Below are 27682 nucleotides of genomic sequence, written 5' to 3'. Positions count from 1 at the left end.
TAACTCTCTGCCATGTTTTCTCTACTGAAAAATTCCTTATTGGGGAACCATGGGTTATGCTTACAAACAGTATCGAGGTACTCTAGAAGTAGTTCTTTGGACAAATCTGCTCCACTTTTCTTAAGAAAGTGATGTCCCATAATGAAATTTTTTTCCCCATAACTCTTTCTGTGGGGACACTGTGTCCTTCTAATAAAACTCCTCCACGTCCTTGTTTGGGTGCCACTTGTTTGGGTTGCTCACACAGCAAGATCTGGGAATGCAGTGCCTAGTAGGCAGAGAGTGAACTACACCTTGTGGTATAGCTTATTAAAAGCACTATATGCTTATATATAACAGACACACTAAGAAAGTTAATCGTAGTCAACGAACATGAAACAGCTTTATGTGATCAAAAGGTTACAAGAGACAAGCAAGGCCCAGGTGATTTTTCCTCACACATAAAGGGCGTGTGAGGAAGTGTTTTGAGGTCATTCAGAGGAGCATGTAGAGCATGTTCCACGTGTCTTTTCCTGAGACTGCGGCCAGGCATCTGAACTGTTTGCCTAGACTTTGAAGTTATCTCCTTCCTCCCAAAGCTGCAGCTGGGTGTCCCTACTGTTTTCTGGACTGTGGAGGAGTTTTCTCCTCGTACAGTAGCACATACAAGGTCACATATTACACAAATCCTCAGATGGGGTCACGTTGACCGGTGCCTCAGACAGAAGTATATAGGTGGATTAATTTTAGTAATAGTTTTCTTTTAACCCATTACATTTAAATAATGTAATGGAATATACAAATCCTTAGTGATAGTATACATCTTAGAAAATCATATTTTACCTATAGAGTTTATGTGGTTTTAGAGTAGCTGCATCTTAAGTGTTCAACAGTTGCAGGTAGGTCGTGGATACTATTTTTGACAGTGCAGCTGTAGATTGATAATTTTGAGCTGATGTGTTTATAAATGCTGACTAGAGAAAGTCTTTTTACCTCACATAAGATGACATAGAAGAAAATATAAATATAGATACTATTAAAATACACCGACCCACTGACATTTGGAATTAATGTTAAATTTCCGTTATATCCCCAAAATTTGTATTCACGATTTTCTAGTATGAAAACCCCAATCACAGCACAAGTATTTGAATTGCTCTTGTTCAATTTTTAGTTAAGCTCATTTTTCTAAGTATTGAATTTTATAGGAATAAAGATTTCTGCACCTGGGTATGGTGATGCATGCCTATGTAATGACAGCTAATTGAGGAAATGGCTAGAGGTATGACTTAGAGGTAGAGTGCCAGCCTAGCAAGTGCAAAGCCCTGAGTTTAAATTCTGCTTCTGCTTTTTAAAAGAATACCCAGAATACTATAATGTATACTGCACATTGAATTTGGAGAAAGTACCTCCATTAGTTTAAAATATGCAAGTAACTTTCTTAGGCAGGAAGTACTGAGCCAATAAAATTGCGTATTGCTTATATTACATCTCTTAAATACAGCCACTACTTTACCATAAAATGTCCTTACTTCAAAATTATTTGTGTATATTTGCTACTTTTTCTAGAATTGTAAAAACCAATTTCTGTGCCTTCTCTTGACCCATTGATGTTTATGTCTTTCTGTGTCTTATTTTTCTAATGAGGCTTTAGTAGGTGTGGAAAAGGACTTGTAACTTGACTGTTTAAAAGATTCATAACCATAACATATCTTCTGTTACTACTAATTTGAAGTTTATTTACTGTATTTAATGTAATTTTCTAATAAGGGAATATAACTGATCAATACAGAATTTTCTACTGAGAGAGTGAATGGTTGAAACATTTGGGTGTACAATTTGTGGATCTTTTGGATCACTACTTAGACTTGAATTGCTTAAATTACCCAGGGATCTTTTATTTTTGCCAGTCTAGGGGCTTGAAGTAGGGTCTAGCCTCTGTCCCTTAGCTTCTTTTTCTCAAGGCTAACACTCCACCACTTGAGCCTACAGTACCAAGTCTGGTCTTTTCTGAGTGGTTTATTGAACATAGGAGTCTCATGGACTTTTTCCTGGGCTTACTTCAAATCTTGATCCTCAGATCTCAGCCTCCTGAGCAGCTAGGATTACTGGCATGACTGATGAATACCCAGGAGGAATCTTATTAAAATGCAGTTCTGTTTCAGTAGTTTTCAGTGGAACCAGTCCTGCTTTTCTGAGCTTTCAGAACTAATCCTGCTTTTCTGAGCTTTACTTATGTTTATCCTTTTACTAGTAAGGATACAAAAGCTTACTTTGTAAAAGGAGGAAATTGAACTTGAGAGAATTTTACTGACTTGCCCAAATTTTCAAGATTGATTAGTGATGATCAAGACTGTATCATTGAGTGTCTTGGTTTGAAACTTGTTCTTTTTCTAATGTGTTGGTATTTCCATATTTATAGTTATTGTTTGCTTTACTTTCAAAGCTAAATTTTTTACTTGGTAAAGATGATGCATTTACATATTATATTTCAAATATTGTATTATATTTCCTTTTGGGAGTTCTAAGAATCATCTTTAAAAGAAGCCTGAGTTACCTTGGTTTCTAGTAAAATTTTCAGCAATTTGTTCTGAAGAATTCTGTTGATTTTTCCCTTGCTTTTTAAAGTGCTGTCACTTAGAAATAGCGGGAAAGTTTGAATTGTAGTGTACTGTTAAAATGATCTTTAAAGACTTACTAATGTAGTAAAAATTACATAGCCTTTAAGTAGTCTATTCTTAATGCCACAAAAGCTTACTGCAAACCATTAAAAAAATTAAAAGCAAATTAAAATGCACATGACTATTCTCAAAAAAAAAAAGAAATACAGCTGCAAGGATAAATACTTTTACATCAAGGATATAGGATTATATTTATTATAAGGGGAAAACACTTGTTTATTTATTTAGTGTGTTTTTCCCCCTCTGGAGAGTTCAGAAAAAAAAAACACTTAAAGTTGGGTGATTAATTATTAAAGCAAATGTATTTAAGCATCAAGAGATTTTAGTTTATCGGATTAACTTCTTGAGTTTTAGAGTAACATAAGACTGGGAGATTAGACATCATCATCTGAAAAGTTTGTTATTTCCATGTTAGCAGATCAGTGTCTTAGGGATTGTGTATTTCAACAGAAACATTTATTTGATGGATATTTTAGGGAGAGCCTTTTTGATATCTTAGGTAAAAACAAGTGCTATTGACTTATCTGACAGGAGAAATTTGCTTAATGAAGTTGTTCTGTGGACAGCTGCAATATGTTGTATTCTGTTTCTAATGTGTGCTACAATTATGTTCAGACCATTGACAACATGAACCTCGGTATAGTGGCTGTGGAGGAGGCCCATTTTAAGTTATGCTTAGTCCTCATTTTACCAGGTTTCTGAATGGTTTGAAATTTTAAGACTACTTTTGTCCAAACTCTCTTTTTTATATGTATTTGTATATTAAAAAAATTCATCTCATAAAACCAAACCACAGTTTTTCACAACAGAACCTAGTACTCAAGTTTTTTACCTTTCCTGTTCTATTATCAAAATCTTAACTTTATTTTATATTCCTCTGGTCTTTTTGCTTTTCTTCTATTAAAAAAATACTCCTTTGGAAAAAATACTTGTTCTAATTTGGCATTCTTCATGATGTGCCTCCAGCTTTAGCAGTTTGATTAGTATCCTTTTGGCTTGGGTTAGAAGGATTTAAAAATAAGAATATGTTAGATATGTTGGACATAAGCAGCTTGAAAAAGGCATCTTGTGGAAATAGACCCTTGGGAAACACTTTAGATGGGGAACATTTTGGAACCTGTGAAATGGAATTTACTAGAAAGTTAGTGGTGCTACTGTTTTCCTAGCCACTCTACTTGTGACAGTTACATGTAGATTGAGCCCAGGGCTCAGCACATTAGAGACTTAAGGAAGAAATCATTTCTTCAATTTTTCCTCTGCAGTGGTGGTGACCGCGGTGGCTTCAAAAATTTTGGTGGTAAGTGCTGAGTATCCCAAAATGTTTCAGTGGAAATGCTATATAAATCTAAAAGCCACCAATATCCCTCAGATGCAGTCTATGCCCTTTCTTACTCTATTGAGGCTGGTGTGTTGTGTGCTTTTTTTTAAAAAATAAAAATAAAAATAAATACAGTCTACACACATATCAAAGTAAATGTTAAAAAACCGAAGTTGATCTCAAATAGTCCATGGGTTTCTACACAGTGTATATGCATGAAAGAATCTGGTGACCAATGAATGAGAACTTCACTGAATTTTGACTATGTTTTTTCTTTTATAAGGTAGCTGACGTGGTGTTTTAAAATTATTAGGGTTTTCCAATCAGCTTTTACAATCAGAACTTAAGAAAAATGATAATAGCAATAATGATAAAGTGGTGGTACCATCTTAAACAAGTTTAAGGAAATGTTGACGTTCATCTTAGTTTCTTAAGCCTTTAGTAAAAGTTTATGTAGTCTGTAAATTTGTGATGATTGACTTACAAGGATTTTGAAATTATGGACAAAAGTTTTATGCCTTGGTTATTATTACAGTTTTGTTTTTAAATACTTCAAATGATATATCTTAAAATAGCTTTTTCTTTCTCTTAGGTCACAGGGATTATGGACCCAGACCAGATGCTGGTAAGGTTCATGATAGTTTGTGATTTTGCAGTTAAGAAGATGTTAATTTTCTGTTTATTGAAGGAGAGAGTGGGAGGGATTAGTAGTGGAGGGAGATTTAATTTAATAGTACTACCAGAACTAAAGAGTTTCATTTCTAAAGAAATGCCAGGAGAAAAAAATTCAGGGAAAATTTGCTAGGGAAGTAGGTTTATGCTTTCCCATGTTCTACTTTTCTTAATTTTTGCTACTAATAAGCATTATCTAATTATTATAATCAGATTTGATGAAAGAATTGATATCCCTGGTAAATTAGAGGTAGAAAACCATGTTTAAGCAATACCTATATTATAAGGTGGTCCACAACTATAATCCTGGCTGTGCAGACAGGAGACGGCTCAGGAGGATGAGATTTGCGGTCAGCCTTTACAAAAAATTAACAAGGCTCCTATTTCTACCAATAAGCCAGGCATTATTATTCATATCTGTTATCCAAGCCATGTGAGGCAAATATGTAGGAGTTTCTTTGTCTGAGTCCAGAGCAGAAAAATATAAGACCTTAAGCAAAAAATAAACCAGTATGTATGGCTCAAGTTGTTGAGTACCTACCTATTAAGCATGAAACCCTGAGTTGAAACCCCATAACTTCAGACGAAACAAAAACTTCTGTTAATGGATTTTTATCTGTTCGGAGTACCTAAGAAATTTGAGTTGAAACATGGAAGAATTGTTTTAGTCCGGGAATAAGTCACTAATTTTATGTGGCTTTTTATTTTTAAATGAAATTGAAGGCTGTAGATTTACTCATGGAGCCTTTTGAAAATAAGTTAATGATTCAGTGGTTAAAAATTTCATTTGAGCCAAAAAATTTAATATATATTGAAATCAGAACTTTTGTTTTTATTAAGATGCCAAAGTATTCTATATGGATGGCAATTTCTGAATTATCCCTTGATGGACTGAATTTTTATACATCTTTCTTACTTTGTTGTACTAATCCAAAAGTGTGCGTGTAAGGTAAGGTGTGTGTACCAGGTGCTCCTACCCTCTCATATGTACAAGGCTTATCGCAATGAATGGGAAACCAGCATTCTGCTTGGCTTGCTTGGAAGTCCACAGTGTTGGATTTGGGGGAATTTTGTACTTGAGAGCCTCTTAAAAAAACTGACGTCATTAAAAAATTCTCCAGAGAAAGGAATGCTAATTTAAATTAACCCTCTTTGTCTCTTTATGAGCTTTACTTTAGTCTGTTCCTGAATTTGAAGTGAGATTTTTAAGATCTCCCTTAATCGTTCTGTATGTATGTCACAGAGTGTGGACTTGATGCACTTTACCAAGAAGTGATTTACCTTCAACTATTGTGAACACATTGCATGTTTATTTAAGATTCTTCGTATGGTCAATTTTTTTTAAATTTTGTTCTTAGAGATGGTTGACTACTAGACAGCAAGTTATTGTTCTAGATTACTGTAGTAGAACCAAGGAATATGTCAAATTAACCGTAATATTTTCTCCTTTAGATTCAGAGTCTGACAATTCAGATAATAACACAATCTTTGTGCAAGGACTTGGTGAGGGCGTGTCTACAGATCAAGTAGGAGAATTCTTTAAACAAATAGGAATTATCAAGGTGAGTAGAAAGTAGGGTATATGTTGAAAATGTCCTAATTCTTAAGATACTCTTAAATTATACGAATTACTTAACTCGCCTATGTAGTCTATTCACTAAGAGTTGTCTTAAAGTCCTTGGATATATATGTTCACCATGTGCGTATATCTTTGCTAAACAGATGCAGATTTTTATCCCTTGCTTGTGTTTAAATCTTCTACAGTTTCTACTGTGCTTTAGCTTTAATCCCAGGGCTCTACAAATAGTCTCTGATACACTCCAAAAATTGTGAGAACAAGAGGTGATCATGAGAATAAACATTTTATAGATTCTAAAATGAATATATCCAAACCCAAGTTATTAACATTTTCTGGCATTTAATGTCTCACATATAAGTGCAGTGTTATTTTATGATTGTTTATTGTTCACTTTAGCTTGCACTCTTCATTTCTAGGAATTTTTAATTCTTTAACTAGAAAGCCTGAAGAGGGTTTTAAAGTATGAATAGTACTTGCTTGGAATCAATTTATGTTAATCCTTTTTGTAGTGTCAGAGGAATTGGTCTATTTCTATTTGTACATGAAGTATATAAGTATATCAGATTTTTTGAGCTGGGATGTATCTCAGTGGCAAAGCACTTGCCTAGCAAGTGCATCATCCTGGGTTTGATCCCTAGTACCAAAAAAGAAAAGACAAAAAAAAAAAAGTTAAAAATAAATCAACTCTTTTTTTCCTCTCTTGTTTTTACTTTGCTTTTTCTCCTCACAGCTAGTGCTCTTACCACGTATGCCATAGTTATACTTCCGATTTGTCAATGGCTAATTGGAATTTTGTATGCTTAGGATTATAGGCATGATCTAGTGACACCCAAATTGGCCATGTAGATTGGAGACTAAACCCATGGCCTCTTATATGCTAGGCAAGTGCTTAGCTACATCTCCAGTCAGTCTAATAACATTTTTACAGTTTGATAAGTTAATGTAGCTTGTCCAAACCTATAGGTAACTTTTTTTTTCCAGAAACTTAATTTTTTTGGAGGGGAGGTCAGTGATGGGGCTTGAACTCAGGGCCTGGGGGCTGTCCCTCAGTTCTTCATTTCAAGGCTAGTGCTCTACCATTTGAGCCACAGCGCCACTTCCACTTTCCTGGTGGTTTATTGGAGATAAGTCTTACGGACTTTGCTGCCTGGGATAAACCATGACCCTCAGATCTCAGCCTCCTGAGTAGCTAGGATTACAGGTGTGAGCCACAGGTGCCCAGCTGAAACTTAATTTTTTTTTTTTTTGGTCGGTCGTGGGGCTTGAACTCTGGGCCTGAGTGCTGTCCCTCAGCTCTTCAGCTCAAGGCGAACGCTCTACCACTTGAGCTATAGCGCCACTTATGGTTTTTTGGTGGTTTATTAGAGATAGGAGTCTCACGGTCTCTCCTGCCTGGGCTGGCTTTGAACCGAGATCCTCAGATCTCAGCCTCCTGAGTAGCTAGGATTACAGGCGTGAGCCACCAGCGCCCAGCAAAACTTAATTTTTTAAAAACTTTAAATAGTTGTACAAAGGGGTTTTAACTCCTCAGTTTATAAGTGCAGTGTTTCTTGGTCACTGTTACTCCTATTGTTCTCCATCTTTTCCAATCCACTCATACTCTCGTTAACGTGGTTCCATTTTCACATATATACATTGAGTAATATGCTATTTGTCCATCCTTTCTCTACATTTGACTGTTCCCAACCCTTGACAAAACATGTTTCAGCTTCCTGGTATTCATTTTAGATAACTTCTTTTTTATGCTAAGTGTACCATAATTTTGTAGTATGGATATGTAAATGCCTTTAAAAATTTTAACATAATAATGGCACCATGGCTTTTCTTGAAATGTTAATACCAGTTTGTTTTTTATTTAGACAAATAAGAAGACTGGAAAACCAATGATAAATCTTTACACAGACAAAGACACAGGGAAGCCAAAAGGAGAGGCAACAGTATCGTTTGATGACCCCCCATCAGCTAAGGCAGCTATTGACTGGTTTGATGGTATGTCTCATTCATATAGTATTGGAGAAATATTCTGGGAGATAGTGGTTCAGTTTATGCTTACTTTAGTAGATACTAAAAATATAGGCCAGAGTTTTTATATTCCTTTAGGGATGAGATAGATGCTAAACTTTTTTGTCTAGAATATTTGTTTTTTTAAATTTTTATTTATTTTTATTAATAAGTTTTTTAAATTGTGAAAATACCATACAGAGGGGTTACAATTACATGAGCAAGATAATGAGTACATTTCTTTTTGTTGTTGTTGTTGGTTGTGGGGCCTGAACTCTGAGCCTGGGTACTGTTCCTCAGCTCTTCAGCTCAAGACTAGCACTCTACCACTTGAGCCACAATGCCACTTTTGGCTTTTTCTGGTTATGTGGTGCTGAGGAATCGAACCCAGAGCCTCATGCATGCGAGGCAAGCACTCTATCACTGAGCCACCTTCCCAGCCCAGTGAGTACATTTCTTAGCAAGCATTGTTGCCTCCTCCTCTGTTTCCCCTTACCATCCCTGCCCTCCCATCTGCGCCTCCTAACCGCCCAGAATATTTCTTATATCCTACCTTGCACATGAGGCCTAACACTGATAGAGATAAATGGAGTTGGTTTGGTTGACTACAAGAATACTTCTAAGAATTTTCAATTTTATTTTGAGACAGGTGTTACTACATAGCTCAAGGGGCTGAGAATGTGGCTTAATGGTACAGTGCTTGCCTAGCATGCCCAAAGCCCTAGGTTCAATTCCTCAGCACCACATAAACAGAAAAAGCTGGAAGCGGCACTGTGGCTCAAGTGTGTTAACAGTGCTACCCTTGAGCAAAAAGGAACTCAGGGATGGTGCTCAGGTCCTGAGTTCAAGCCCCAGGACTGGCAAAAAAACAAAAACCAAAAAACCCCAAAAACTATGTAGCTCAAGGCTATCTAGAATTCTCAGATCTTCTGCCTCAGCTTCCTGAGTGTTGGGATTACAAGCATGTGCCACACCCAGCTATATTCCTGCTTTTTTTTATTCAACATCTCTTTCTCCATGTTATTACACATTTATTTTTTGTTCACTAATAATAACTAACACGTAGTATGTGTTAGCCAGGATTTATGAGTTAGACACAATTCTAAGAGGTATAGATGTATTAACTCAATCCTCATAGTAATCCTATGAGACATATATCCTGTTCGCATTTTATAAATGAGCAGAGGCATAGGGAAGCCAAGACAGTTTCTTTGGCAGTGTTGGGTTTTGATTGAACCTCAGTGCTTTGTGATTGTTAGGTAAGTGCTCTGCCACTGAGAAACTGAGTAGTTTCTTAGATCACAGAGTTAATGACAAAGTTAAGACTTAAACTTAGGCATGTAGGCTTCACTGTCTCCAAAATCCTTAACCATGCTGGATTGACAGATACATAATACCCCTTCCACTTAATTAACAAGATAAGTATGCCAGTGTCTTTCAAAACAAAATAATTGCTTTTTTTTTTTTTTAACATAATTGCTTTCTTTTTTTTTTTCTTTTCTCTTTTTTTTTTTTGGTGCTGTTCCAGGGCTTGAACTCGGGCATGGGTTGCTGTCTTTGAACTTTTTTGCTCAAAGCTAGCCCTCTGCTACTTGAGCCACAGCTCCACTTCTGGCTCTTTTGGTGATTTATTAGAGATAAGGGTCTCACAGACATTTTGGCCTGGGCTGGCTTTGAACTGTGATCCTCAGGTCTCAGCCTCCTGAGTAGCTAGGATTACAGGTGTGGGCCACCAGCTCCTAGCTTTGCATTTCTTTACTTCAGAGATAAGATTATGAGTCTCTTTTCTGTCCTCTCCTCTGCATTGCTTTTTATTTTTAATTATCCTTTATTATAGGTTATAGAGTCCTGATCTGTAAATTGCTTTCTTTATCAAAGTATTTGTTATATATGACCTGACCTGGCATTGTGGGAGCTTGCCAGCTTCAATGATTAGAGCATTGGTCAGGAAACTAAGGTTCCTGGATTTACCATCATTATATAGGTTCTTGGGTACCTTGCCTTATATTCTATTATTTTTTAAGTAGAAGATAAAAAGATTAATTCCGTAAGATTCTAGGACAGTAGACTATATGTATAAGTGTTTATCTTTAAGCAATAACACACATGTATATACATTTTTAAAGATAATGTAAATGGCAAAGAAGTTTAAATTATACTAAAGGTATTTGATAAAAGATTGGTTTCTTTTCCACTTTGAAACACCCCTTCTTGTCCTGTGATCTTTTTTCTGTTGTAAAAGGTAAGCACTGTGGGCAGTGCTTATATAAACGTAGGATATGTGGTATATAGGTATGTAGGTATATGTGCCTGCACACGGACACATACTCATCCCCTTCTGAAAGCAATGGTACAAAAAGCATACTTTGCATGCTGTGCTACACTTGGCCCTAACTGTAAAATGATTAGGGCATTTTTTCTTTTTTTCTTTTTTTTTCTTTTTTTTGGGTTCGGTCATGGGCCTGAACTCTGGGCCTGGGTGCTGTCCCTCAGCTCTTCAGCTCAAGGCTAGCGCTCTACCACTTGAGCCACAGCGCCACTTCTGGCTATTTTTTCCTGCTTATGTGGTGCTGAGGAATCGAACCCAGGGCCTCATGCATGCAAGGCAAGCACTCTACCACTGAGCCACCTTCCCAGCCCAGGACATTTTTTTTTTAAGCTTAGTAAGAAATGACTGTCCCAGTAACAGATCTGCTCTGGTAGTTTGGTATGCGTTAGCACTGTTACTTTTGACTGCTTGGAACACTAGTGTGTTTGAATTTAAGGGCATATTAGTTACTTCTCTAAAAGTAAAGATTTTCAAGAGTCTATATTTTTGTTGGGAGGTAGAGAGTAGTATAGAAATTTATTCAAAGCCATTATCTTTTCTTAGGGAAAGAATTCCATGGCAACATCATTAAAGTGTCATTTGCCACCAGAAGACCTGAATTTATGAGAGGTGGTGGAAGTGGAGGTGGACGGCGAGGTAAGATACTTCTATCAATTACTTGCATCAATTTTTTTTAATTTTTATTTTTCTTAATATATATTTTTTATTGTAAAGATACTGTATAGAGGGGTTACAGTTACATGAGCAAGGTAATAAGCCCATTTCCTATCAGCATTGTTACACCTCCTTTGTTTTTCCCCTAGCATCTCATCCCTTCCCCTCAAAACCCCCCCCCCCCAAAATTGTAAAGTTCATTTTCAACATACTGTCTTGAACATCTTATTATTACAATGGATCATCCTGAATCCTTATTTCAGCATTTTGTTATTTCCCTTCCCCTCCCAAAATTAGAAAAATGTATATACAAGATGCAGGACACTGGAATCAAATACAGTGAGTGACAAAGAGATTGTACCATGGGGGAAGAACATATAAACAAACAAACAAAGATCACATAGTACATGTATATTAAAAAGAACAGCAACAAAGATAAACCTTTTGTGTCCCTATCTTGGGATTCATTTCGTTTAGCACCAGGTTATATGGTCATATGTACATAGCTTTTGACCTCTTCTGCTTGCTCTAGACATATACTAGTTATACTTGCATCAATTCTTAATGCCAAAAAAAAGCAAAAACAAAAATGTGCTGTTCACAGGCTGTACACAGGGTTTGAACTTGAGTTCATATTCTATTCCTTCTTGCTTCTATTCTTAGGTTTTGTGGTGGTTTTTTGTTTTGTTTTGCTTTTTTAAATCTTAAAATGAAAATGGCCTTGGGTAGATTGTCATAATACCTAAGAAAGTAGTAGGAAGGAAATCAGTGTAGCATCTTGTTTACCTGGCAATCAGAAATAATTATTTAATTGATAGCTGATGGTTTTTCTGACTTTTTAATTTTTTTTTTTTTTGGCAGTTCTGAGGCTTGAACTCAGAGCCTGCGCACTGTCTCCAAACTTCTCTTGCTCAAGGCTAGCAGTTTACCACTTGAGCCACAGCACTACTTCTGGCTTTTTATCTTTATGTGGTACTGAGGAATCAAACCCAAGGCTTCATCAAGCACTCTCTCACTAAGCCACATTCCCAGCCCTTTAATTTTTTAATTTTTAATTTTTTTGGTCCTGGGGCTTGAACTCTGGGCCTGAGCACTGTCCCTCAGCTCTTCAGCTCAAGGCTAGAGCTCTACCACTTGAGCCACAGCGCCACCTCCAGTTTTCTGGTGGTTTATTGGAGATAAGAGTCTCATGGACTTTGCTGCCTGGGCTGGCTTTGAACCACGATCCTCAGCTCTCATCCTCCTGAGTAGCTAGGATTATGGCCTGAGCCACTGGCACCCAGCTTAAAATTTTTTTTGATATAATATTTCATTACATAGGCCAGGCTGGTCTCATGAGCTCACCATCCTCCTGCCTCAGCTGCCTGAGTGCTGGGATTATAAACATAAACCACCATGCTCAGCTTTTATCTAAGTTTAAGCCCACTGATAGAGCATCTTTATTTCTATTAGGTTAATTTCCTCACATTTGTAATCTGTCTTCTTATACCCTTTATCACTGAGATTCTCAAAATTTAGTAGGATATTGTAGAAAGAAGAATTCAAAGTCATCCTATAATGGGGTTAATTTTGAGAGGGTCTGGGGCATAGGGGGTGATCATTGTAGAGATAAGTGGTAGTGGTGGCTGTGGTGTAGGTAGAAATGGAAGCAGAGTACTTTTATTTCAGCTGTTCCTCTATAATGTTGTAATGTCTACTGCTTCCTCTCATCAGGCCGTGGGGGATATAGAGGTCGTGGAGGCTTTCAGGGGAGAGGCGGAGACCCCAAAAATGGAGACTGGGTTTGTCCTAATCCGTAAGTATCTCCTTTACTTTGTGGAAGTAGAGTTTGGGATTGGAGTTAGGAGGTTCAAGAAGAGATTCTGGATCTAGTAAAAACTAGGAACATTTTATTTTCTTCTTAGATCATGTGGAAATATGAACTTTGCTCGAAGAAATTCCTGCAATCAGTGCAACGAGCCCAGACCAGAAGATTCTCGTCCCTCAGGAGGAGGTAGGTCAGCCACTTTAATAGCAACAACATGATACTTGTTTTCTAGCTAGCAATGAACAGGTTTTACATTATTCTGCTTGCTTCATTGATTTGCATTTCTACCTTGCAGATTTCCGGGGGAGAGGCTACGGTGGAGAAAGGGGTTACAGAGGTCGTGGGGGAAGAGGTGGAGAACGAGGTGGCTACGGTGGAGACAGAAGTGGCGGTGGTGGCTATGGTGCAGATAGAAGTGGAGGTGGTTATGGTGGAGACAGAAGTGGGGGTGGCTATGGTGGGGACAGAGGAGGTGGCTATGGTGGAGACCGAGGAGGTGGCTACGGTGGTGACCGAGGAGGAGGCTATGGTGGAGACCGAGGAGGAGGCTATGGTGGAGATCGAGGAGGCTATGGTGGAGATCGAGGGGGTAGCTATGGTGGAGACAGAGGAGGCTACGGAGGAGACAGAGGAGGCTACGGAGGAGACCGAAGTCGGGGGGGCTATGGAGGAGACCGTGGTGGTGGTGGTGGAGGAGGAGGAGGCTATGGAGGAGACCGAGGTGGTGGCTACGGAGGAGACCGAGGTGGCTATGGAGGAGACCGAGGTGGCTATGGAGGCAAAATGGGAGGAAGGTAAGTATATGAATGTGCCTGTGAATGTTTTTACCTTACTGCTCTTGGATTTTATGATTTAAGCTGCTTTTGTCATGTTTTATTTTTTACATACAACCTTTTGTAACTTTGAATTCCCTATTGGTAGATTTCAGGATGAAGAAAATCCATTTGATTCATTTCTTACCAGTTTCTAAAGTTTGGTTTGGAAACTCGTAAATCTTTTTTTTTTTTTTTTTTTTTTTTTTTTTTTTGTTGGTCATGGGGCTTGAACTCTGGGTCTGGACACTGTTCCTCAAGGCTAGCGCTCTACCAGTTGAGTTACAGTACCACTTCCGACTTTTTCTGTTTATGTGGTGCTGAGGATTCAAACCCAGTGCATGCGAGGCAATCACTCTACCACTGAGCCACCTTCCCAGCCACTGGCAACTCAGAAATCTTTATAGGAGCATTTCTTTTCATAGTTAATGATAATTGGGATTTAGAGAGTTTCTGCCTGTGATATTTGAGTATTTATTATTAATCTGAGAAAAGAAAACTTTGAAATCTGTGAGCTATCCTATCCTGCAGTTGTTTCTCAGTAGTCTGATTGTACCTGTTCTAGGTGAAAACCACTGATGGTAGGGGGAGATTATGCATATGAATCATATAAGTTAAAAAATTGTACAAAAAGTGTATGGGCAGCACCCAGTCCTGAGTGCAAGTTCCAGTACTGGCATCCCATGCCCCCAAATCAAAGAACGCATGGTAGAATATAACCCAAGGATCCATATGTCAGAGGCTGCATATGGCAGTGAGAAGTGTTGTATTTGATTAAGAGTGTAGAGGTGAGAGACAGAGGCTGCATATGGCAGTGAGAAGTGTTGTATTTGATTAAGAGTGTAGAGGTGAGAGACAGACTGGGTTCTACTCCCATCATTTTTTAGCTATTGAACTTAGGCAAGTAATTTAGCTCTTTGGAGCATCAATAGTTCCATCTGTATAATGCAGCTAATAATGTATGACTCCTTTGTAGAGTTGTATAAAACTATAACAGTAGCTGGCCCAGAGAAAACATTGTATAATTGTTGGCTATTAGCAGTTATTTAGAGCCTAATTAATGTCTTAAACACTTGTTACTATATGCCAGATACTTTATATATATTTAATACTATACCTATTGACTCCCTGAGGTTAGATGCAGCTCCCACTTTAGAATTAAAGACTTTTAAGTTTAGTAATATATTGTGGTGAGTCAGAATTCATACATGAAATGAATAATTAGGATTTTCTTAATATTGCTATACTTAGTATTACTATGCTTTCTATGTTATTCTGTTTGGAGACTGAAATTGGCACAGCTTGATCTGAAATATTACAGGTATTTGGTAGTTCTTAGTGTAGGTGAAAAATTACTAAAGAAAGTTATTGATAGTAAAGCTTCAAGGAACTTGTCTTAAAGTTGATGAGTTAGAATTAATTAATTTATGTATGTATTTATGTATGCCAGTTCTGGGCTTAAACTTAGGACCAGGGTGCATGCTGTCCCCGAGCTTTATTAAGGAGCTTTTTTGCTCAAGGCTGATGCTCTACCACTTGAACCAGTTTCACCCCTGGCATTTTTCTGGTTAATTGGAATCTCATGGACTTTTCTGCCCAGGCTGCCTTTAAATCTTCAGATCTCAGCCTCCTGGGTAGCTAGGACTATAGGCTTGAGTCACTGGTGTCCAGCTTAGACATTTATTAAATTCCTTCTAGGAATATAGGAATAAACTATAGATGCTGCCAGCCTTACTGAAATTGTCTAGCTGATGGTAATTACTAGCATCCTGAAGAGAAATGTCTGATGTTCTTGTAGCAGAAAATTACAATTTAGTTTCTTTCATTTTTAATTTCTAGGAATGACTACAGAAATGATCAGCGCAACCGACCATACTGATGACTATTTTGAATTTGTCTCTGACATGATTCATAGTGAAATTTCCTGAGTTTGGCCTGCTGCTTTCCTCATGGCCTCTTCTTGAGTAGTGAAATTAAATGACATTTGGATTCTTATTGGGGGGTAGGGGGTGGCGTCTGGGACAGTTTTTCTTTTAGGAATGTCTGTTGAAATTTCCCTTTTTAGTTTCCAACCTTTTCCTTCCCAACCTTTGAAGCTAAGTGCGTTGTAAAATATTGCCAAAATGGAAAGTGTTTTGTAATACTGCAATAAAGGCTGCTTGTTTTTTGTGGACTTCAGTGTATCATTCTATCACAGTTTTCGGGTATAGTCTGCTTAAACCTGAAGAATTAGAAAATGAATTCTATTTAAGTTAAAATGTTACTTTCAACAATATTTATAGAATTCCTATTGTCTTTAGTAGTTCCCCAAAATGATTTAATGGGAATTTGTTGGTAATCAGGCTTCACCCTAGGTCTGCTGGATAGTACTTGAGCTGTGGGGAGCAGCACTACACTGAGAATATTCATTTAGATCCTGCTCACCAGGTGATTTTTTTTTTTTTTATACCAGTCCTAGGGCTTGAACACAGGACCTAGGCACTGTCCTTGAGCTTCTTTTGCTCCAGGGTAGCATTCTACCGCTTGAGCCACTGTGCTATTTTTCAGTTTTCTTTCTCTCTTCCTTTCTTTCCTTCCTTTCTTTCCTTCTTTTTCCTTCTTTCCTTCTTTCCTTTCTTTCTTTCTTTCTTTCTTTCTTTCTTTCTTTCTTTCTTTCTTTCTTTCTTTCTTTCTTTCTTTCTTTCTTTCTTTCTTTCTTTCTTTCTTTCTTTCTTTCTTTCTTTCTTTCTTTCTTTCTTTCCTTTCTTTTCTGTTTATGTGGTACTGAGGAATTGAACCCAGGGCTTAGTACATTCTAGGCAAGCATTCTACCACTAAGCCAGCCACTTTCCCAGCCTGTCACCAGGTGACTTTTTAATAGTTAGTTTAGTACTGATTTACAGTTGAGGACCATTTAGGGCAATGCTCTAGATGTTGGGCATATGAAATTCTAAGGGGTAAATAGGAAGTAAAATTCTATAAGCCAGGGTTAAAATATAATATACTTGTTATTTGCTTTTCATTGGAGAAATAGCTTACCTTTCCTGTTGGCATGACACTGGATCAGATGCTAGATAGTTCCTGGATACATTGCTGCTCAAATAAACAGCAGTTTGATAAGCATAAGTACAAGGTCTTAGAGATTTGGCTCAAGTGCTTGGAGGTTCTGGGTTCATTTTTCAACATTTAGGAGGGAAATGAAATAGTCCAAGATGCATTGAAGGTTGATTATAGGACACTTAATCTAGCAATAAGAAGAGGAAAGGTTGAATTAATAGAATAGGGAGCAGGTTCTGTACTTTGAGAGTTGTATATATTTCAATGTGACTAAAGGGAAGAATTCAAACATGGTATAGAAGAAGGTAAAAAAAGTTCTTGGATTACATTTTCACCTACCTTGAAATGACATCAGATTTTTAAAAAAAATTTTAAGTTTATTTTAAGGTCACAAATACCTTCTAATCTTCACAATGATAGTCATCATTATCTACATTGCTTTTGAACTCTATGACCTTTTTTTTTTTTTTTGTTGGTTGTGGGGCCTGAACTCTGGGCCTGGATGCTGTCCCTCAGCTCTTCAGCTCAAGGCTAGTGCTCTACCACTTGAACCACAGCACCACTTCTGGCTTTTTCTGCTTATGTGGTACTGAAGAATTGAACCCAGGGCCTCACACATGCAAGACAAGAACTCTACCACTGAGCCACCTTCCCAGCCCTGAACTCTATGACCTTTAACAAACTATTTTTTATAAGTTGCGTGTTATGTATATTTCTTTCCTTTTGCGTAGTATCAGCTGTTCCCTCTTTCTCATTCCCACCTTCACATCACTGCCCTTCAGTTGCTTAGCTCACTTCGATCAATGTCCAGTACACTTGATGGGCCTCTCTGTATTTATTTCACCCACTTTCCACTGATTCTGTGTTCTGCTTGCACCTCTCAGATGTGCATGTGTATACACCATATATGAGGTAAAGAATACAGAATTATCTAAAAACGATAGGACAAATTAAGAAGATGTCCTTTGTTTCCTTATCTTTGGGGTTCTTTTTACTGTGCTTATTTTATATACAAACAAAGGGGTGCTTGGGAATTGTGATTTGGTGTTTCTCCCCCAAGACTATCCTCTTTTGGTCTCACTGTGTATTGGATAGCTTGAGTCCTGTTTTATGTTGTCATATCTCATTGCATTTTAATTTTAATATCTGTTATAGAGAAGATGCACCATTTATCTCTCTGATCTCAACATGTGTTCTAGTTCCACCCATTTCCCTGTCAAAAACATTATTTTATCCTTTCTAATGGCTGTGTAAAATTCCATTGTGTATAGGTACCACATGTTTTTGGATCCATTCAACTGTAGTGGGGCATCTGGGTTTTCCATATCTTGACTATTGGGAACAGTGGGGCAATGACAGATTTTTTTTTTTTAATTTTTAATTAATTAATTTTTTCAGTCCTGAGGTTTGAACTCAGGGCCTGGGTACTGTCCCTGAGCTTCTTTTGCTCAAGGCTAGCACTCTGCCACTTGAGTCACAGTGCCACTTCTGGCTTATTTCTGTTTATGTGGTGCTGAGGAAACAAACCCAGGACTTCATGCATACTACCACTAGTCACATTCCCAGGCCATTACATTAGGTTTTAAGCAAGTGTGACATGATCTGATTTGAGTGGCAACAACTGAAATGATGATGCTGCTTTAGGAAAAGGCAGAAGTATAGACAGATGGTAAGGTTTGTGAGAGATTACTCTTGTCCTGAGCTGAGAGATTTGAAGATTGTGGGTGATTTCACAAGATTCAGTTGAATGTCTTTAATGGTGAGGAAAAGCCAGGTTTCTGACCTGGGAAGATAAACTGTCTATTGAGGTAAAAACAAACAAACAAACAAACAAAAAAAACACTGGTGAATACCAAATGTGTTTGCAGTTCTGATTCCCCTCTTTAAATTTTTCCTCTCTTAGTTACTTAAAGCTTTCTACTTGGTTATAAAAATAGGTGCTTAAAACTTAAATATGTATTGAATAGAACTTCTGATATTTCCTTGCAGATCAGTTTCTTCCTTGTCTTCCTAATCTCAGTAAATATTTTCAATAACCACACAGGTTGGATATGATTAAAATTGAAGACCTTGATTTCTCTTTCATTCATCCTCAACATTGTAAGCATGGGTTTGACCCTCAATCTTCAGATCTCAGCTTCCTGAGTAGTTAGGATTACAGGTGTGAGTCACTAGCATCCCCCTTTCCCCTCTTCCCCCACCCTTTTTGTAAGTAGCTCTAAGATGCCAAATGTTCAAGCCAGGCCATGTCACATAGGACAGAAAGTATTAATTACATTTTAGCAATATGGAAATTTTGAATTATTTCAGCAAGGATTTTTCATCCTTGGAACTATTGACATTTTTTGTTGGACAATTCTTTAATTTTGGAGACTGCTTGATGCATCCCTGACCTCTATCTACTTACTGGATACCAACTAGTATTTAGTAGGCCATGGATACTGCATGCAAGTTGTAATAGCTAAAACTGTCTCTAGGCTCTAGGGGGCAGACTTGTTCCTTGTTGAATATCATTGTTTTAGTAAAAGTTTTGGTAGAATTGAATTCTGTACCCAAACTAAAATGGGATAATCAGTAATAGAAATTGGATACATGGAGAGAAGTTAATGTGGAAAACTAAGATTTTTTTTTTCAGGGTGTTTTTAGGGATTGAACCAGTTTGTTGCATATGCCAGGCAAATACTGTACCTTCAAGCTCCCCCCCCCTCCCCCCAGCCAATTTTGACATGGAGTCTTGCTGGGAACATTTTAGGTGGAAGCCCTGTATTCAGACTCCAGACCAACCCCCCCCCCCCCTCCAATACACACACACACAAGCCTTACTAATTTGTCCACTGACCTCTAACTTGATGTTTTCCTGTTTTAAGTCTCTGGAGAAGCATGTGCCACCAATAGAGGTGGGGTGATAGGAGAGAAAGTAGCAGCTATACAGGAATGTGGGCATCTGGGCAGTGACTTTAGTTTTTTGAAATTTATATTTGAAAATGTATCCTAGTATCTTAGCCCTCAGAAAGCTAGTGAAAGAGGCTCATAAGTTTGAGGTCAGCATGGACTTAGTAGTTGAGATCCTATCAAGATAATGAGGGGGGGGGAAAAAAAGCTTTAACCTCTCCCTCCTAGTTTTTTCTTTTTTTTTTTTTTTCCCTCTCTAGGTTTTGCCTTAGGATTAGCTTTGGCATCAAATTCTGAGCCCAGCCAAGGATTTGATTCAGAGGCAAGGTGGCTGTATAGGGAAGTGTTGGCTCTGTCCCCTTTCCTCTAGTAGAAAGGACAAGTGATGACATATAATACCTACCAGGAGCAAGGAGAGCACAGCAGACTAGTGGTAGTATAATGATACTCATTTATTTGTGAAAAAGGAACCTAGATTGTTTTCTCATGGGAAGGAGAGAGTAGAAGAACTCACAACTTGTAGGCTTGTTTTCTGGTTATGGCCTGCCAAGCTTCCTTGGTCTGTGACCTTTGTTTTTGTGGTTTAGAGAAACAAGGTGGGAAAGCAGGTATTTTTTTCCTTTTTCCTTCCTTGTCGCAGAATTGGGAAATAAATAATGGGTTCAGTTTTGCAAGTCGAAAGTCACAGATGTTTAATTTTTCTAGGATGTCAGGCTCTTTACGGAACCTCGTAGGCTCTTTCACCTGGCTGGTGGTAGGTACCGCAGAGACAAAGAAAATCTTGTTCCTCAGCTTCTTTTGGGCCCAGGGGTTGACGGAGGCCAAAAGAAATAATGTTTCTTGTAGCTGCAGTGAAACAGAGGTCCAGGGCTGGTTCAATTTGGGCTTAGGCTAGGAGGAGATGAGGCTGGGGAGTGGTGACCCTAGAGAAGGGACGGGCTAGCAACATGCCACTATAGCCCAAGGAACCAGACAGATGTCCAGGCACAGTATCTCCCCTTTCCTGATCAGGAACAAATGAGATTAGTGGGAAGAATTTGGAAGAGTAGGATAGAGGAAGGCCTTACACTCTTCTTCACAGTCTGGCTCTTATCAGCATCTAGCATATCCAGGAGCAAGTGAAACACTTGTGGGCTGCGGACCCCCAGGACGCCCTGGCAGAGGCAAAGTTGAGCCTGTCTAAGTAACCAGCTTGAAAGACACTCACCCATCCTTCCCAGTTCAAGCCCTTGTCACTTTTTCCTTGTCACTTGGAGTTTTAGTTTCCATTATTTATCAGGAAAAGTCAAGACATTCTAAAACACCTAATAGTATCTTTGATACCCATCTTCTATCCTCTAGCCCACCTGCCCTGAAGAAAAGGTAATACTGAGTTCTTGATAGGGCTAGAATTCTATAGTAAACAACCTCCCAGACTTGGTTTCAATGCAGCTTTCTTCCCTTGGTGACTGCTCAATTGCCTGCTATGCCTGCCATCAACATATATCAAAATTGGCTCAGAAAAACAGAGGCTGCCTTACCAAAGAGGTGACTGCTTCCTCGCGTTTAATATCATTTGGGTTCATCAGGTCTCTGTACAGAAAGAAATAGGTTATCCAATTAAGAGGTGAAGAGGAAGAGGGAGGCTGGTTGCTTCTCAGATCCAGAGTGAGTTGGGTGTAATACTAAGTGATATAAAATTTACTTTTCTTGTTTCTCAAGTCAGGAAAGGGCTTGGGATGGGGAAAGCAGGTGCTAGAGTTTGCTGTGGGCCATTAAATATTTATCAGGACTCAGCTGTCTAGAACTTTATGTTTTAAGAATTCCTTTCAGGTTATATTAATTTGAACTTTTTTTTTTTTAACAACCCTGAGTGGTATTATGAGCTTTTTTTTTTTTTTTTTTTTTTTTCAAAGAAGAAATAAAACTTAGGAGTCTAAAAGTGAATTGGCTAACAACCTGAGTTCTTAGTCAACCCCTCTGTTCCTGTCCCACCACCCAGGATTTGGCCCTGGAAGCTCCCAGACCAGGCTACTCACGCCTCCACTATATTTATCATCATAGGTTTCATCTTGAACTCTTCCACCAGTTCAGCCACAGCCTTCCTCATAGCCTGCAGAGGGACCAAGTGTGGCACAGAGGAAATACAAGGGTATATATTACGAACTTTATGAACCTTTATTGAGCACTTGCTGTTTTGCTCTATAGGGTCTCTGCCTTGAGAGAGCTCATGCTCAGCTGGAGGCAGCAGACAAGTAATTACAGAACTGCATAGAACGCATACAGGAAGGTTTCCTGACTCAGTCTTGGGCATGGGAAGATTCTTAGAGGAAGTAGTGCCTCAGTTGGAACTTGAAGGACGAGTAGAAGTTGATGCAGATTGAGTTGCAGAGAGGAGATAATCTTGGCAGAAGAAAGGGCATGTATAAAATCCTGGAGTCAGGTGAAAGAGGGTGAGGAGCTGAAAACAGTTTCATTCATTAAGGCCATCAAATAGGTCCTTTTTTGGGGGGAGGGGGTCCGGTCGTGGGGCCTGAACTCTGGGCCTGGGTGCTGTCCCTCAGCTCTTCAGCTCAAGGCTTGCACTCTACCACTTGAGCCACAGCACCACTTCCAGCTTTTTTCTCTTTGCTTATGTGGTGCTGAGGAATCGAACCCAGGGCCTCAGGCATGCAAGGCAAGCACTCTACCACTGAGCTACCTTCCCAGCCCCTCAAATAGGTTCTTGAGAGCATTCTGAGCACACTGGGACATAGACATCCTAAGCATAGCTGGTATGTTGCTCTGAGGGGGAGAATGGACATAGATAAAGCTAGAGAGCTTTAGCCAGGCATCAGTGATGCATACCAGTAATCCTAGCTACTTCAGGAGGCTGAGATCTGAGGATCACAGATTGAAGTCAATCGAGGCAGTAAAGTCCATGAGATTCTTATCTCCAATTAACCAGCAAAAAGCCAGAAGAAGCTGTGGCTCAAGTGGTAGAGTGCCAGCCTGGAGGGAAAAGCTAAGGGACAGTGTCCTGGCCCCCTACTGAGCTCAAGTCTAGTACTTGGTACATACCTGCATGCAGGCACACACATATACATACACCAAAACAACTACAGAGGTAAGCAAGACTCAAAATTTTGGAGTAAAGTAAGCTTCCCTAAGGGACACTGTCACTTGGAGCGACTGAAAAGATAAAACAGTCAGCATTTTAGAAAAGTAGAAGTGCTGTTGTTGATTCTGTAACAAGTTATAGTAAATATAAAAGTAAGGGAACACAGAGGAAAGCAAACCTAAGTGTGATTGGTGATTTGGGAAAGTTTCCCATATGAGGTGCCATTTGGACTGGTCTTGAAGGACCAACAGCATTTGAAGTAAAAGGGAGAGAATGAACAGTATTAGTGGAGGCATTTGTGTTGAGAAAACTGTCCAAGTGAAAGCAAGGTGGCTTGAAATCATGGTCTCCATTAGGGGAACAGAGTGTAGATTACAGAGAATGTAATACTGGGGGTGGGGTATGATGGGAGCCAGCCTTCTCCCTTCACAAGAAGGGAGAAGAGAAAAAGAGTTGCCTGGGTTTGGGAGCTATGTTCTTACAAGGAAGGGTTCTTTGTGTGTCTTCATCTTGAGCAGGTCAAATGTGGATTCTTCTAGTCCCTGTTTCTGGATTTGTTCCAGCCCAATGGCCTTAAGCATCTTAATGGCTTCATATCGGTCCTGGAGGGAACAGGAAGTTAGGCAGGGATGTGAAGGAGAGGCTTCTCATCTTCCAGCCCTGTCCTAGTGCTGAAGAAGGCAGTCCAAAGCTTACCTCGATGACTGGGGAAGCATAGATCTGATCCAGAATGGCCCTTGTGACTGCAGCAGAGTTCACCTGCATAATCTTGATCAACATCCTAAGGGCCTGTGAAGGATGAAATGGGTCAGGGTATACAAGGGTGTACTTGAGAGCTAGGCCAAGAACTCATTGGGAGCAGGTGGGGTTCTTTCTTCTCCCTCATTGCTTCTTGAGTGAAAACACAAGTTGTGTGTGCACATGTGCAGACACATCAAACATGCATAAATGTGCATGCTTCTGTTGTGTTCATCATCCCATACTCATACAGGTGTTGTCTCCCTCAGTTGAAGTTTATTTTCTTTGGGATGAGGCTGTCAGGATTCAAACTTCACCTCAGCCAAAACTATTCTTTGTTTTTTGGCTGCTCCTAGAGAGCCTAGCTTCCTGCACCCTCCCCTCCCTCACCCCATACCTTCATCTGATGAGTCTTGGGCCCTTGGCACAGGCTCTGCAGCAAGAATTCTTGGGCTGTGGTGCTGTGGGGCCTCAGGAAACCCAAGCACAGGGCTGCCTCCAGGGTTGTTTCACTCAATGGCTTTTTTATCATTACCTTTAGCATGCACACCAGATCTTTTTCATTCTCAACGTGAATCCTCTAAGGAGACAGCAAGTGTAGGTGGTGCTTTGTTCTTTACTTGTATACTCATCTACTTTTTTTTTTTTTGGAGATAGGGTCTTGTTACATAGTTCAGGTTAGCCTAGAACTCAGTGTGTAAGCTAGGCTAGCTTCAAACTGGTAATCCTGCCTCAGCCTCCCAAGTACTGGGATTGTAAGTGTGTGTCACCATACCATGTTCTCCTCTACACTTTTCTTATTTCTTTTTTTTTTTTTTTGTCAGTCGTGGGGCCTGAACTCTGGGCCTGGGCCTGTCCCTTAGCTCCTCAGCTCAAGGCTAACACTCTACCACTTGAGCCACAACACCACTTCTGGCTTTTTCTGCTTATGTGGTGCTAAGGAATCGAACCCAGGGCCTCATGCATGTGAGACAAGCACTCTACCACTGAGCCACCTTCCCAGCCCATCTTCTACACTTGAAATTTAAAATCACGGTACTATTCTACTTAAAACATCTCACAACTCCCTGTCCTGCTCACAGTGATACGCAGGTACTTAAATAGGCCAAAGACTATATGTGAGCTAGTATCCTATTAATGTCTTTGTCCTGAACTTTATCTCCTATTGATCTCTTCATTTCTACTCCACTTCAGCCATATAGCCTTCCTGCTGATCTTTGGCCATGCCAAGCATGCTCCTATCTTTTCATTAACAGATCCTTCTGTCTGTAATACCTTCTCAGGTTTCTATAAGGCTAACCTCCTCATTTTCATGTCTTTGTTCAAATATACCCTCTAAATAATACCTTCCATATCTAATATATTTAAAGTATAAACCACTGCCATCCCCACTCAGCATTCATGATAACTGTTACTTAATTTTTCCCATTGCACCTGTCCTTTGTGAAATAGAAATATGTTCATTGTGTGTCCTACTAGATTATGAGCTCCAATAGGGCTCCAATAGCTCCAATAGGCCTATTTCATTCAGGGATATATCCCAAGGCCTATGATGATGTCTGACACGTGATAGCTGTCTTAGATGTATTCACTCGATAAATGGATGAGTGATGGGTTCTTACACAGAACAGTGATGGAATCAAAAGAATCCTAACATGGAGCAGACTGAGTAGTGTCAGATGATTTGTTTGGCTCCTCTCCCCAAATGACAGAGATTTTGCTCTAGTAGGTTGTTTTAGAAACAATAATTAAGCTGGGCGCTGGTGGCTCACGCCTGTAATCCTAGCTACTCAGGAGGCTGAGATCTGAGGATCACGGTTCAAAGCCAGCCCGGGCAGGAGAGACCGTGAGACTCCTATCTCCAATAAACCACCAGAAAACCGGAAGTGGCGCTGTAGCTCAAGTGGTAGAGCGCTCGCCTTGAGCTGAAGAGCTGAGGGACAGCGCCCAGGCCCAGAGTTCAAGCCCCACGACCGACAAAAAAAAAAAAAGAAACAATAATTAAGGCTACCATTTAAAGAGCACAGGTATTATATTGGGTGCTTTACATACATTGTCTTATTTAGTCTCTCCAACCATTCAGCAAAAAATTACTTTTTAAAATACGAACAAACTTTATTTCTGAAAGCTGCCTTTTCAGAGGTTATCTGAGGAGTGAGTGATCCATGCTACAATTCAACTCTACAGAGAACTCTGAAAGTCCTACTCTATTAAAAGTTGAGAGCTAGGTTATCTTCTTCCTGCCCCCTGCCCCCAGCCAAACCCACCAATTTCCTTTTCCCTGTCACCTTGTCTTTAGGGACAGCAGCCCAGGAGTTCAAAGCCACTCGCAGCCCTCTCAGAGTCTCCATCTTTTGATGCGTATTTGGATTCTTTAACTGATCAATGACAGCCTGTATCACATGCTTATTCAGGCAACCTAGACAGAGAGGGTCCTCAGATCAGGGCAAAGACTCAAAAACTCTTCCTTACAAGGACTCATATTAAACTCCATTGTCTTCTCAAAGACAGCCCTTCTCTGAGTACTAAGTTCTAGGGTGTTTCCCATTCTCCCAAAACACTTGAGGAGCTGGCCAAGTATGAGTAGTTTCCAGAGCTCTTCTCCCATTCACCCCACCTTTCCCTCTTGCCCAACAGTACCTAGCAGAATTCCCAGATCCTGGCAACTGCTTGGTTGGAGTGGGTTTTCACCCTGCCCCCACACGTCTTTACCCAGAGGAGGAAGGAGCTGGACTTCTGTAACTAGTTCCTCATCTAAGGTCAAGATCTACTCACCCAGTATGGCCAGGGTTCGATAGGCTTCCGACTTCACTTTCTCTGGACCAGTTTGGGCCTGACAGAAGAGACAGATGGTGGAAACATACCATAAAGTGATAGAAATGCTAGCCCTTTAGCAATTCTCCTGTTAATTTTTCATTTATCAAAGAGAAACTGAGGCCATGAGAGCATTGTGCTGATGCTCAAATATGAATAGAATACAGGTTGGTATGGAAGGAACACTGAAACTGGAAGATAAGCTGGTTCAAATCTAACTGGTGTCTATCAGTCATGTGGGTTCTCGGACCTTTTTTGTTATTGTTGTTGTTCTTACAGATACTATAATTTTAGTGCTATTGTTACAGGATTTAAGTAAAATTATGAATCAGAATGATGCTTCAAATTTGAAATGAACATATGAGCCTGGAGCTTTGTTCAAGTTTCCATTCTTCCATGACCTTGCTGTCCAGCATCTTTTCTGTTAGATCAAGAGTATCTTCAGATTTCCCCTTTCCTCGAGCTGCTCTTTAGAGAAGCCAGGACATGCCACACACTGGAGGCTCTTTCCTCAATGTCAGACACTAGAGCCTCTTTCTTCATGGGATTTGACCTATCATTCTGGGACTCTGGGGAGCCTTGTCTTTTCCTAGGTACCCATTTACTATACACCTAAGCCTCTGTTTCCTCCTTTTCTGAACTCTTCGCAGCCGCCAGACTCACCACCTGCCAGAGTGCCTCCATGACAACCTTGTCATTGATGCCCAGGCACCTCAGAGCCTGCAGGAAGGGGAAAGGAGAAAGGGAATTTGGATAGCACCCCCAGAATCACCATCCTCTGGACCCAATTGGAGTTTATACTTGGAATACCATATCTTTCCCCACCACCCACCTGTAGCGGCTTTACTTTCCAGCTCAGCCACTTCCTAGCAATAACCACTCCCTTCCATCCTTGCTACTTCTTACCCACGTTGCATATAACTGCTCTTCCTCTCTTGGAGATGTCAGGCTTTGTGTTAGTTCCTGCCATTCAAGGCAGCCAATGGGAGGGAAGGAAGAAAAATATAACACTGTAGATGGAAAGGAGGTCAACCAATCTGGCTTCTTTTCCCAGTTCCCTCTGTTTTACAGGCAAGGATGGAAGGCTACATGATGTTAAGGTTACCCACAAGGTAGGTGTCTTCCTGCCTTCCTCCCCATCAGTCCTGACCTTTAACCTTTTCCATTTCAGGGGGTCCTTGATAGAGTCTGAGGCCCGTGATGGCATCAGAGACTTTGACATCAGCTTGTTCATGGGGAGACGGTAACTTTGGGCAGCTTCTTTGAAGAACCTATGTAAGAAACTGCTCAG

General features: G+C 39.6%; 2 protein-coding genes across 6 annotated transcripts in view; one reads left to right on the top strand and one right to left on the bottom strand.

The window, feature by feature from the left end:
* Positions 1 to 16005, top strand: part of Taf15 (TATA-box binding protein associated factor 15) — a 52472-nt gene extending 36467 nt beyond the window's left edge. For both annotated transcript variants that reach the window (XM_070027169.1, XM_070027168.1), the window contains exons 8-16: positions 3923 to 3957; positions 4571 to 4603; positions 6103 to 6212; positions 8089 to 8218; positions 11103 to 11195; positions 12927 to 13008; positions 13118 to 13206; positions 13316 to 13814; positions 15672 to 16005. In XM_070027169.1, coding sequence (XP_069883270.1) covers positions 3923 to 3957; positions 4571 to 4603; positions 6103 to 6212; positions 8089 to 8218; positions 11103 to 11195; positions 12927 to 13008; positions 13118 to 13206; positions 13316 to 13814; positions 15672 to 15711 — 1111 coding nt within the window. In that variant the 3' untranslated portion in view covers positions 15712 to 16005. The remainder of the gene's footprint in view (positions 1 to 3922; positions 3958 to 4570; positions 4604 to 6102; positions 6213 to 8088; positions 8219 to 11102; positions 11196 to 12926; positions 13009 to 13117; positions 13207 to 13315; positions 13815 to 15671) is intronic.
* A 4224-nt stretch (positions 16006 to 20229) lies between these two features.
* The window catches only part of Heatr9 (HEAT repeat containing 9), a 12966-nt gene continuing 5513 nt past the window's right edge, over positions 20230 to 27682 (bottom strand). The window contains exons 4-15 of one of the 4 annotated variants that reach the window (XM_070026741.1): positions 27542 to 27674; positions 27298 to 27354; positions 27055 to 27111; positions 26353 to 26410; positions 25866 to 25996; positions 23975 to 24157; positions 23536 to 23628; positions 23322 to 23441; positions 21779 to 21852; positions 21281 to 21332; positions 20828 to 20914; positions 20230 to 20606 (exon numbers count right to left, since the gene is read on the bottom strand). In XM_070026741.1, coding sequence (XP_069882842.1) covers positions 20271 to 20606; positions 20828 to 20914; positions 21281 to 21332; positions 21779 to 21852; positions 23322 to 23441; positions 23536 to 23628; positions 23975 to 24157; positions 25866 to 25996; positions 26353 to 26410; positions 27055 to 27111; positions 27298 to 27354; positions 27542 to 27674 — 1381 coding nt within the window. In that variant the 3' untranslated portion in view covers positions 20230 to 20270. The remainder of the gene's footprint in view (positions 20607 to 20827; positions 20915 to 21280; positions 21333 to 21778; positions 21853 to 23321; positions 23442 to 23535; positions 23629 to 23974; positions 24158 to 25865; positions 25997 to 26352; positions 26411 to 27054; positions 27112 to 27297; positions 27355 to 27541; positions 27675 to 27682) is intronic. The other 3 variants (XM_070026743.1, XM_070026744.1, XM_070026745.1) reach the window with 3 other exon arrangements.

This window comes from Dipodomys merriami, unplaced genomic scaffold (genome assembly GCF_024711535.1).
Source record: "Dipodomys merriami isolate MVZ:Mamm:240054 unplaced genomic scaffold, mDipMer1.0.p SCAF_19, whole genome shotgun sequence".
In the NCBI taxonomy this organism is placed as follows: Eukaryota; Metazoa; Chordata; class Mammalia; order Rodentia; family Heteromyidae; genus Dipodomys; species Dipodomys merriami.
This window is presented reverse-complemented; position numbering and strand designations above follow the sequence as displayed.